Genomic DNA, 12,463 nt, shown 5'->3' on the forward strand with positions numbered 1-12,463 from the left:
CTCAGTACAATTTGGTATGGTAGGGTATAGTACTGAGTGTTTGTATAGTTCAGCATTTGCTAATTACTTGGCCTCTTGGTCCTTTCTGCAGACATCAACCAGTGAAGTTACTCCTACACAGGGGTTTTCTTTTGCAAAATGTATTGGTTTTGATAGGTGACTCTGAGAATGTGGGTTGCTCTCAGCGAGGTGTTGCATAAATGGGTGCGGGCGTCTTGGGGCCTCACTGACCTAACCCATGTGAATGTCTAGTGTAAAGTGGATTGTCTCTGCATGGTAGAACGCAGTGGTGGTTTTAGTTCTGAAGGCCTCTGCCTTACCCGTGTCACTTACAACAGTGCTGTCATCGGGGCAATGGAACTTGTGTACCTCCAAATGACCTAAGTGGCTACGTATCAGAGTCCTTCTATTACAGTGCTTGTGGGTGCTCTGTTTTTCATTTAGGGTGCATTGTTCCTGATCTAGTTTTAATTTACACCACAACCCTAAATTATTGATTTCTTTGTCAGCTTGTCATTAAAACAGGTCTGTACCTATTGTTCACTGTTTCTGTTGTTCTTGGGTGCATTGCCCTCTTTTTATATGCCTGGTGGTTTCCAGCCCAGGGTCACTCATTATTTTTGTCGCTCTGTGTGAGATATCAGCCTGCAGGGTAAGATGTTGATTTGCCAAGGCTGAAGTATTGCTCCTGGTGGCCCAATATCTTAGAAGTACCAACAAGCAGTGCGGTTGCTGTGGTCAGTAGGTTTCAGAGTTCGCTGTTGGCGTCTAATGCAATAGAACTGCAATACTCCTCTGGGATGACTGATGCCTTGGGAGGATGTTTGGCCTCTGCATTGGAACAGTGGGCCTGGACTAATAAAAAGACTTCTCACATGCCATGGAAAGAACAAAACTTTTAATTTGTGGAATAACACATTTAATAATGCATGTAAACTATTCAGATGATGCATGTTTATGCATTTGTATCCTTCAGCAGTGACATTGATTTATCGTTACAGTAAAGTAAAACAAGTGTACAACAGAAACTCCTTGTAAGATTACATTTTCAAGCTTTGTTGATCAGTGCAAATTCCTACATATACATTTTTGCAGCAATCGCAATTCTCATTATCTCCTTTTTTGAAACTAAAGTCTCCTCCAAACGTTAGGTGGGAGATATATATATAATTTAAATGTCATTTTCAAGATGTGAAAGTCTCAATTTCAAGACATTTTAACATTACACTTTTGAAGTCAACTTTAGTTTTGGGCGAGTGACTAAAAGATTTGTTCTTGGGTAATAGTCAGCTAGATTGAGCTGCACTGTATACCAAAGTTAACTCTGGCAAACATATTCAAGCAAACCCCACAGTGAAAGTGTCAGCCACTAGAATGGGCCAAGGTCATGGGTGGATCATGCTTGCTCATCCTGCTTTAAAAGCAGTTTCCCAATCTGCAGCCTACTGGGAAAATGCCAAAGTGGCAGAATGACCAGTCTAGCCCGGTGATGGATGCAATATTCATATGATTTGTTGCAGAAATGTTGTAAGGACAGTTCTTTTTGTACTGTGACATCTGATCCTGCATTGGTTTGTGTATTGTCACTATGGCCTGATTCAGAGCAGTTTGTAGATCATGTGTACAATGTACTAATAGTCCAGATTACCATATAGGTGGCTACTTGGCTTTGTGCTTCATTTTTTATGGTGTTTGTGGCACATGTATGGTCCGTAAAAACTGAGGCCTGAAGTGAGAGGTCATTCTGTCATCCTCTCTGAATTGCATTACCTGTAATACTGTAATACATCTAGAGAATGCATATTTGTTACTGCCTGATCTGCCACAGCTAATAAAGCAATCATGCTTCTTTTAGGTACAGTTCTTGCAGCTCCTTGGCTCTAGACGAGCCAGATGATTTGCAGGTTCCACAGGACACCGAACTGCGTCTGCTGAAAACTGGAGAACTGATGTAAGTAGTTAATTGTCAAAACTGCAATTTCAATAGAACGATTTGCAAAAGTGAAAGTGGGTCATTAAACAAAAAGTGAGGAATGTAAATTCAAATGTACTTTAATCTACTTTTATTTAGGGCATTTATATAATGCAAACTTGTCCAGTACGGCCATGTAAGATATTCTACAAAACCACAAAGCATGAAAATGCTAAGAAATGTTTTTCTCATAAAATGCAATAGATAGAAAATTGCAACTACTCATATTTAAATGTTCTACAAAGTAGAAGATTAGTGGTATGAACAGAAATATTGAGAAGTACAAAACTCATTGAATGTATTTACAAGAGCAAATAGAAATATTTTCAGCAACAACAAAAGGAGAAACCCAGGTACGTAACGTTATTCGACAAACTCACTACAACAATCTGCTGTTCCTAATTGGTAACAAAGACACCATACTTGACAATGCTCATGTTATAGTGCTCAATATTGCATATCTCTTCTTATTTTGGTTATTTGCTTCAGGTTTTAATGAGAGGAGTTGCATGTGTTTTGCTGTATTCAATATGGCGATTTTAATACATGCTAGTTATCCTTTGTCCATGTTGCATTTATTTATATATTATATTCCACAAGAACAAGAGTGACATTGTTTGAAATTGAATTAATTTTTTTTTCATTTATGTGGGTACATTGTATATTTTTATATGTGCATTTGACGGTGTTGATTACACCAGATAGTGAACACCAAATTCCTTTGCATATGCAATATTGAGTTAAGCAGTATCACATGAGCATTGTCCAGCATGGCATCTTTGTGACCATTTATTTTCAGCTCATTTTCTTGCCCTTTTGTCTATGTCTATTTTTAATTATTCACGTTGTGCACTTTATGTTTATGGGCAACCCGGATAAAACGGAAGTACTGGCCGTCACTTCAGACTCTAACCCGTGGAAGGAGCACTTTTGGCCACAAGAGCTTGGCACATACCCGGAGTCAGCCATGGCTGTAAAAAGTCTGGTTATCAAAATTGATGCCAAGCTCACTATGACCCAGCAGGTATCGACAGTTGTGGGAACATGCACAGGCATGCTGAGACAGCTGCGTAAGCTCGCCCCTTTACTCACCTTCAGTACATTCAGAATGGCAGTATCTGCTTTGATACTATCCCGCCTCGACTACGGTAACTCCTTGTACATTGGCCTCCTGGGTAACCTTCTGACTAGATTGCAGGTGATTATGAACGACGCTGTTAGGCTTAACTTTAGAGCGCCCAGACAAGGACACGCGCCACCCCTCCCTTGCACTGGCTCCCGGTCGGACAGAGAGCAAAATTCAAAGGCCTCTGTATCGCACATAAAGCCATCTACGGCCAAGCCCCCAGCTACATCAAGGACCGTCTTGCCAAATATACTCCTAGCAAGGCGCTACGGTCCTAAGATGCCTTTTGGCCTGCCCGCGATTTAACAAGTCCTCGAAAGGAGGAAGAGCATTCTCCTCATCCATCCCCCACATCTGGAACAACCTGCCAGAGAATATACGCAAGGAACACGCCCTTCCCCCTTTCAGGAAGAAAGTAAAAAACAGTACTTTTTGCGGAGGCCTGGGGCACAATCTAAACCCCCCCTTTGCGAGGGTTGGATCTCTTTGACAGCACTTAGAGATTTGCTGGTGATAACACACTTAATAAATAACAATTAACAATAACAATAACAAAGGCTTACACCTGTGACCAAGGCTTTCTGCCAAAAATGCTCATTTCTACTAATAGAATTTCGCACTGACTGCACTACCATGAGTGCAATGCTGTGTTTGTATCTTCACCAACACTTCTGCCTTTTGATTTAATGTCTGGTTTCTTCCACTGGTTACAGCACAACGCCACTGTGAGGGTCAATGTGATAGCTTTGGGAAGGTACAATGGTGGCAGAGCGATGAGTGGTTTTCCATCCTGAGACCCTTCTCCCATTTTACAAACTTTGGGGCAACAAGTACGGAAGAAGTGCACTGCACTATACAAGTGCGAGTGCATGTCAGTGCGACAGTATTCCCCAGGAAAACTCTCCCCGTGAGTCAGCAGATACCATGGAGAAGCAAGTACAGACTGGGTAACCCACACGTCATTGTGGCAGGCAGGTGTGTGCCCTGTTATTTGCAGGCGACGGTAGTACTATCAGTGTATATATTGATATATTGCGACACATGTTGAGTGGCTGAAGGGTGAGAAGCCAAGAGAAAATGGATGCAGACTCTCTTTTCGGAATGTGTATTCAGCCTAAGTGACAAACATCAATCTCCCCCACTGACAGCAGAGGTTTAATACAACAATTAGAAAAGTTATCCAGGAAAGAATTAAACAAGTGGTTGGAGGTCACATAATTCCAACAATATGTTGAGGCGCAAAGGATCCCTAGGTGTCTAAGAATTTTCACTATCCCCCTACTATGAGGATCCAGATGTTGATAGGACGGCATGCCAACAGTGCAGATTGTTCAAAACGCATGATGGAGATCCTAATTAAGTATGCATGGAGAGACAGAGAAAAATTAGTGAGGGAGATCAATGTAGTCATGAAGGAACTTAAAAAACAATCGGATCAGCGAGAAGTGGAGGAATTGAAAGATGGCATGTACAAGAAATTGGATGAATATGAAGCTGAGATCAAGGCAAAGAAATTGAGAAACATTGCGTGACCTACATGATAATGATTCTGGACTTGTTCTGTCCTTTTCTAAGAAATGTGATTATATGTACAAACAACTAGTTGCTATTTTGACCAAGGAGAAACATGTTATTTGGACCACAGGAACAACATCAGATACATGGGAGGAGAGTGATGTATCAGATGTCAGTGAACCTCCTACCAGTGACTTGGGGCGAATTGAGACCCCGGGAAATAGTTTAAAAGAACTTACTCTCTTAAGCAAGAGGAGGACTCAAGTAAAAGAGGGGAGAGGCCGCCCAAGAGGTGGAGACGGAAAAGATTGAGGAAAATCAGAAGAGGAAGGAAAGGAAGGATAAAAAGACCCAGTGGGAATACAGATGAGGAGCCGCAAGGACACAAAATGACAGACAACGTGACGAAAACGAGGAGGTTGAATTTTGGACACATCTTAGTTACAATATTGCAGTTTACTAAGTTAAGATTTTCATTTGGGATTTTTTTCTAGGTGGTGCAGCCACTCAGGCATGTTTGATTTGTTCATGTTGTTTGGGAGTTGGTGTATACTGTATTGAAATACTAGCCCACTTGGGTGTGATGTCTTCTTATTTTGGTTATTTGCTGCAGGATTTTTAAGGAATTTACAATTAATGAGCGTTGCTGCAGGAGTTTTGCTCTATTTAATATGGTGTTTTTCATACTTGCTAGTTGTGCTTTATCCATGTTGCATTTATATGCATATAATATTCCACCAGAACAATAGTGATAACCTTTGAAATGCATTTCATTTTTTTCATGTTATTATGTGGGTACATTGCATATTTTTTTATATGTACATGTGATGGGTTTATAACACCAGATTGTGAACACCGAATTCCTTTTTATATGCAATATTGAGCAGTATCACATGAGCATTGTCAAGTATGGTGACTTTGTTACCATTTATTTTAGGCTTGTTTTCCTGTCCTTTGTCTAAATGTATGTATTTATGTACATATATATATATATATCCAACGAAGATTCCTGTCCGCCACTCACTCAGGCGGAAACTACAGGCACGGACCTCAAATACTCCAAGGAATTTAACGAGTCCCACGCATTGACCCTCCTCTTTTTATAGCACAGCACCAGGGCAACTACCCTCAATCTTCTGGGCAGCCCCCAGAAGCCATACGCGGGTCGCAAACTACGCTCGCGGGAGGACAACCTGATTGGTGCAGTGAACCAATCTTCTCTGCAACCCTCACCTGGCATATGAGGCTCACCACAGCACACATGGGTAGTCAAGCAGATCAATGCACTGATTCCGTTGGACCAGCATCTCGCACTCTCCTTCCCACTGGACCTCGATCTCTGCTGATGATCTCATACTCCTCACAAGGGTCTAGGGTCGGGCAGACGTTGGTGCTCCAGGCAGGAGGGTGAATGTTCTTGATTCTCCTGGGTGAGGCCCCCTCACCCAGCGGGGAAACTGGCAGACCCTCTTCACTGTCCTGGTCACAACACCTCAAGGTTGTACTGAGCTTCTCCATGGTGATGATCAACTTCAGTTTGACCAAGTTGAGAGGCTCACTCTCCCTTTTTAGGTCTCGCCTGTCAATGCGCATGCGCATTGAGCAGAGCGAGACTATAGAGGCTTAAACAGAGCTTACCTACACTGGCTATTCACTGGCGATTCCTTGCAGTGCCCGTGAAATTGAAGCTCAATGCGCAAGCGCATTGACATTAAAAGCGCGTGCACATGCCACCAGCCGCCTGCCTTGCATTACACATCAAAGGCAGCCCAGCCTCCCTCCCGCAGCCCCTGCTGCTTCACACCCTCATGCCGCTCTCCCCGCTCCGCCCCCTCCCGCCGTGTCGCATTTCTCCTCCGCCGGCCGTACTTTCACTTTGACAGCCGCAGGCCGTCTCTCGTGTTTCTCCTTGTTTTTATTTTTATTTTTACTTAGCCTTTCTAGCAGTACTGCAGTCTAGGCACGTCACTTGTGCTGCTTATTAGTAAAAGACGGGATTAGTTTGCTTTAGGCTCCCATTAGCGTTTAAATGTTTCAATTGGCTAGCTTTCGCTGCTGATAGCATTTAGCTTATAAAAATCTACGTGCGCTGCTAATGTTTCTGACACTGCACCCACTTTGTTGTTAACTTTGCTGCTCATGTTGCAAACCTGCTGCTTGCTTTTAAATTGCACAAAGGCACCTACATATAGCTGTGTCTTTTTGTTAATGGAATCTTTCTTAATTTATTTAAAGATGTCACTGTAATTTGGACTTTATCAGCGTGCCGTTTTTGTTTTTTCCTTCAGAGCATTTTGCACTGATTTCTGGACCGGTTTGGATTGCATTGTGAAACCGCAATGCATTGCATTTGCTTACTTTCTCCTTTATAATCGTACGTTGGCTTTTGTTGTGAGTTGGAAGCTGTAATTGTGACTCTATCAGCGTGGTCTTACTCCAGTCTTCGTTTTCACAATCCACTTCCAGAGTATCTGCCGGCCAACTGTTTTCTTTGCCTATCGCAGCACATCTTGGGTTTGATTACTTTCCTGCTTGTTTTGTGGAGTATGATCCCTAACACCCCTTGGTTGTTTACTTTGCTGCTTGTGTTCCAAACCTGCTGCCCCATTCGAATCGTATGAATGAGTACTTTCATGCTTCTTTTCCGTTATGAGCGCTGTCATTTTAACAGAATGCTTCAAATTACAAATATAGACAAGAAGGAAAAAACACAGCCTTCCACATGCCCAAACAAGACCCATATGCTGCTGTGTTGAAGAGCGGTTGCAATCTGTATAGCTATTCGTATGATTTCAGTTCTTAACGAGAGGCTGCTCGGCTCTCCTCCGTTACCCCTCCCTCGTTGTCGCAGCCTTTTCACTGCCAATACAGAAAGGTGACCGCGCTTACCAAACAGCTTTTTTTTTTTTTTTTATAATTAGAAGGTAGACACAAACTCGTACAGTAAACTCTACCCCTTTCTCAGCCTGGCATGCTCTAATTGCCGTTTCTACATCTAAGTCACGTACATACAAAACATTTAGCATTACAAATGCTATAGGTGTCACATTTAAAAAAGTTTAAAGTATTGGCATTGTAAATCACAAAGCTATTACTTTTGCAATTTTAAAGACCCACACATTAAAAATAAATTGACAATTACAAAATCAATAGCTGCAACTTTTCTATTGCGAGACCTATTGCATTTCCAATGCTGGTTTATAATCCGATTCCAGACATAAATGTAATTTAGTGTCTGGGTTTTTCAGTTTTGTGTTTGGGGGTTGCCCACTTTGAAGTGTCCACTCCTCTGTCTTATTCTTCCTCCAGAAAGCGGTCTGTCTCAGCAGGAGTGTCTCCAAACTTGACAGCCCAAACCACAGGCGTGACTAGAGGATTACAACATGATGTCACCCTCAATGATATTTGTTTATCAAAAGGTTACAAAGACCCCCAGCCCTTTTCTTTATGATTCTCTTATGAGCCCGATTTCCTTCCTGAGATGTGTCCAGACCCCTTTAACCAGCAACCTCTTTCAGACTCAAAGAGCCATTTAGAATTATACTGAATAATCTGGCTCTTGCTTTCTCCAGTGTGTGTCCCACCTAGCTCTTACGATGGCAGCAATCCGCGAATCTGTCTTGGGGGGCACTTCAACCTCCAAATGCTTCTCCAGTAGGGCCTGGGTCTCCCAAACTGGATCCCAAAGGCTTTCATGCATTATGCCCTTGACATTCACATATATATCCCTGTGTGCACATGCAGCACACATATGCAGGATTCCATATATTGTACCAATTCACAGGCCCACATTAAGTGGGTGCTCACACTGACTGGCTATCTGCCAAGTACTGAACCACTCACGGATACACATCCATACCTGCATGCAACGCAGACACGCAATGTCTTCCATGTATGCAAGGCCAGATTGGCCGTACCGGGCACTGCACATTTGGGGGGCAGTTTTGTAAATGTGTTGTAGATCGCACCGTCCTTTCCAAAATTTACTTTGGGGGTGAGAACCCCGCCAAACAGTGGTCTGACAAACTTTGTCTGGACTGCTTTGGGTTCCCAGTCTAGCCTGCATGTATGACATCGCTCACAGGTACCCTTACATCCCAGTTTGCTCGTGTAGACACGGGTGCACTGTGCGGCTCTACATTTATCCTAATGTAGGCCTAGAGTGGAGTTAAGCACACATTAGCAGAACCCGAGTGAACCAGTAGGCCCAATCCTGTGACACAGGAATGGTCTTACTCTGTTGTTGGTGTGTTATATAATAGCATGTCCTTGCCAAATCCCTCCCTACATCTCACCTAACCCCATGCATTTTTGACTAATTATTCACAATTTTTCTACCAATATCCCTCTCATATTTACTACAAAATAATATACCTAAATGTGCGGAGATCTTCGTCACTGCGGTCGAGATATCAACTCAGAAAAGAAAGGAGTGGCAGAGGCCTGCGGCCGTAGGTATGTGAATTGCACTGTAGTACTTGAGTAGTATTTCTGTGGTACTATTTCATATACTAAAAAATGCAGCTTGTGAATTGGCCGATTAAGTTTATGTTACTCACATTTGTGCAAAGCGCCTGTGCCATTATAGTGGCCGCATAACACTATGCCGCTTTTATGTAGCAGACAAAGGTTACGGGATGATGGGCTCAGTATGGCTTAGGCGTTTTGCACTATGCCCTTAAAACTGTGACAAAAACAGCAAATGCGTTGATGAACACGGCTGAAAATTAGCTCTTAAGCAAATGCTAATAAAATATGTGAGGTTACAAGGCAAATAAAACGGTCCAGCCTGCTATGTGGACATCTTAAGGTGTTTGTTGAAACTTCCCATGTAATGATCGTACATGTCGTAGGTACACTGAAAATTGGCAAGTGTAAAACCTTTCCTTCCGACTCCAGGCAACCTGAGCAGAATGTAAAACATCAAGTGTATTTTAAGAGCATTTCTTCGAAAATAAATGAGCTCCCTCCTCTCAGGCGAAGAAAAGGCATGTATTGCCCAATAGATTATGGCACGGAAGTGCAGATAAAACACTCAAATGCTCTTCTACACAGCTCACCGCCCCCGGCCCCTAATAGAAACCACTATTACTTCAACTTTTCGCATCGTATCGGAAATACTCAGAGCTCCTCCCAAACATATGTTTCCTCCGGAAGAAGGGCCAAAAAGACGACTCTCGTTCTTATAAGGGAACCCATTTTTAATACCTGAAAGAAAAAAAGTTGAAAGTGTTGTCTGAGCAAAAGCAATGCATGTATTTATTATATTCCATCACAGACTACACGCACTGCTTACTGTACTGTCCTATGGACGTTTTACCAAATATTCATATCATTACTTTTCATGTTTGATAGACTCTTTGTAGCGCTACCAGCATAGCCCGCGTTGGATTATATTTCCTGGAGGCTTTCGTGCAGTGCCATACAAAAGATAAATAGAAGTCAAATGTTAGTGCTGTACCCAAAAGAAACGGCAGAGGGAAGCAGAGACCTAGCAGGAGCACGTCAGTGCAAATTGAATCTTACTTTGTGAATATACCACATAGATGGTACTACTACTAGAGGTGGGCGAGCCAGGAACTCCTAGGGAGAGTCGAGTCAGGGATTTCACTTGGGTCTAAGAGCCAAAAGAAGATTCAAGCTCGGATGTTGGAAGCCACATTTAAAAATATGATAAAGATTCTTTCAGATTAAAAGTAGGTTATTCCTTGAACACAATTGTGTTCCACTTTACTGCATTATGTTATATAACTGCAATGGCAAAGTACGTTGTTAAACGTGAATTGTTCCCCCCCTGCGAGTGTCACGAGTGAACCAAGAGAGATCTGTTTGTCATGTGAACAGTGTACATGGCCAATATTTGTGGCCTAACATTATTTTCCATTATACCATGTGGAACATGAGATTTGTATATAGCACTCATCCTGAACTAACTTTCTTTAAGGTGGTTTCAAATGTCCCTCACTTAAAATGAGGCACAGTGAAATGCTGATTTGAATCGTAGCACACAATTTTGTATGGGAATGTTGAGCCAGGATTGGAACCCAAGTTCCCAGGTTACACATTGTGCAATGCTGCCACTAGGTGAATATGCCCTACTGTCTTCATTTAACCACCAATTGACAATGTTTTGTGGTAATTCAATATTTATATGAAATTCCAAAATGTTTTTCTTGAAACAATACCAGAGTTCAGTGGAAAGAAAGCTAGGACAGTATATTCAGTGGCATCGAGGTCTGGGGAAAGGTGAGGGGTGGGCGAGAGGAATCTTCCTCTGCACTTATTGTATTTATTTCACAGGCAGCTGCTAAGAATTTTGTCTGCTCCCTAGCTCTATTGTGAGTCCTGGGCCTGTGTTACGTACTGGGCTCACTGTCCAGTTTGCGCCATTGCACCTTTAAACAAGTGCTCTGGGTGCAAACATAAACTGTGCACCCTTTAAAGAAATGCACTGGCCCCAGGATAACTGCAAACGTGTGCCGCCACTGCCTAGTAAAATACAGAGCAGCTGATTGAACCGGTCACTCCATCTTTCTTCGTGCAGTCAGTACCTGTCTGCACTTCAAAGATGAGACAGACATTCCCTGTAGGCAAGTGTTGTGAGTGACTGTACATGCCTGATGGGGAATGCCTAGGATGGGGTCAATACGACCTTCTTTTGCCCATTGCAGGGGTTGCCCTCAGCTGGTGTGCTGAGTGTTTGCCACCCTTTTGTAGCACAAAGTCTTAGCTCCTCCTGACGACCTCTTTCCCTCTGCATCCATGCCCATAAGAGGGCGCACGTGCAGAGGCAAAATGTTTCACTCTTTAGCATAGGGCAGCTTAGAGGGAGCACACATGTATGTGCCTTCTTCTGTACTACTGCAGTGCTCCAGGGGTTCACAACATAGATGCATATGCCTATGTGCCCCAGGGTGCTATTTGAAACACGCCCAAGCAAGTCAAAGGGGAAGCTGCTTGAGTAACAGTCACTGAAAAAGGCGTAGGGCAGGCACTGGTGTACTCATATATAGGAGTGTAGAACTGGGGCTGCACGTTTTCAAAGGCCACAGAGCGGTGCTGACTTCTACAGGGTCGTAGCTTTAGGGGGGTTTGGGGTGTTCCTCCCCACTAAGAAATGTATTATTTAATAAATAGTTGGGTATAGGAGCTTTCAGTCGGGTATGGTAAGGTGTCTGTTGGATTTCACCTGGGAATTTAAATTTTCAGCCAAAAACACATTCATACACACACTGTCGTCTTTGTTTTGAAGGTCTTAAAACATGGTTATTTTACAAAATACTGTGTTTTAAGTACCCCCTCACAATCCACACGCATTTCCCTTTACACTGGCCCTAAGCCCCCCTCATGTGCTGCTTTTCTTATCATGATTAACATGATATGCCTGTGTGCTTGCCGGAAAATGTGAAGCTCACACACTTACAGTCTTACTCACCAAACTACGTCCCTGGACTCCGGGTTTTTGTCAGCTGACCTCCTTTGTGATTTGTATGACTGCACTGATCATAAAGCAGCAGAGCACACATCTGTGAAAGTACTTAGGGACTTATTGGCCTGTGGAGCTTGTGACATTCCTCAAGTTGGCAGGTGGGCACTTACCTCCCTCAGCTGCTTTGCGCGGTGGTGGGTAGTAGTTTGGGGGCCTGCAATCATATGCCATGCTGGTGCAGAATAAGGACAGGCTGCATCTGCAAGTACAGCAGGCAGCTGCAAGCTGAGCATTAACTGTTGAGCGGGAAAGCTAAAGTGGCATCAACAGTGGGCCACTCTTCTCTGACCTGAACTCTTCACACCTAATGGCTAGAGCCATCGACCTTGAAGTTGGGGAACTGGATTGGAGTCTCAGCAGG

General features: G+C 43.1%; 1 protein-coding gene across 4 annotated transcripts in view; it reads left to right on the forward strand.

Annotated features, from left to right (window-relative positions):
- FYCO1 (FYVE and coiled-coil domain autophagy adaptor 1) overlaps nt 1-12,463 on the forward strand; it is an 825,109-nt gene that overhangs the window by 738,391 nt on the left and 74,255 nt on the right. For all 4 annotated transcript variants that reach the window (XM_078688154.1, XM_078688155.1, XM_078688157.1 and 1 more), the window contains one exon: nt 1,856-1,951. In XM_078688154.1, coding sequence (XP_078544280.1) covers nt 1,856-1,951 — 96 coding nt within the window. The remainder of the gene's footprint in view (nt 1-1,855; nt 1,952-12,463) is intronic.

Source organism: Lissotriton helveticus, chromosome 4_1, assembly GCF_964261635.1.
Source record: "Lissotriton helveticus chromosome 4_1, aLisHel1.1, whole genome shotgun sequence".
Lineage (NCBI taxonomy): Eukaryota > Metazoa > Chordata > Amphibia > Caudata > Salamandridae > Lissotriton > Lissotriton helveticus.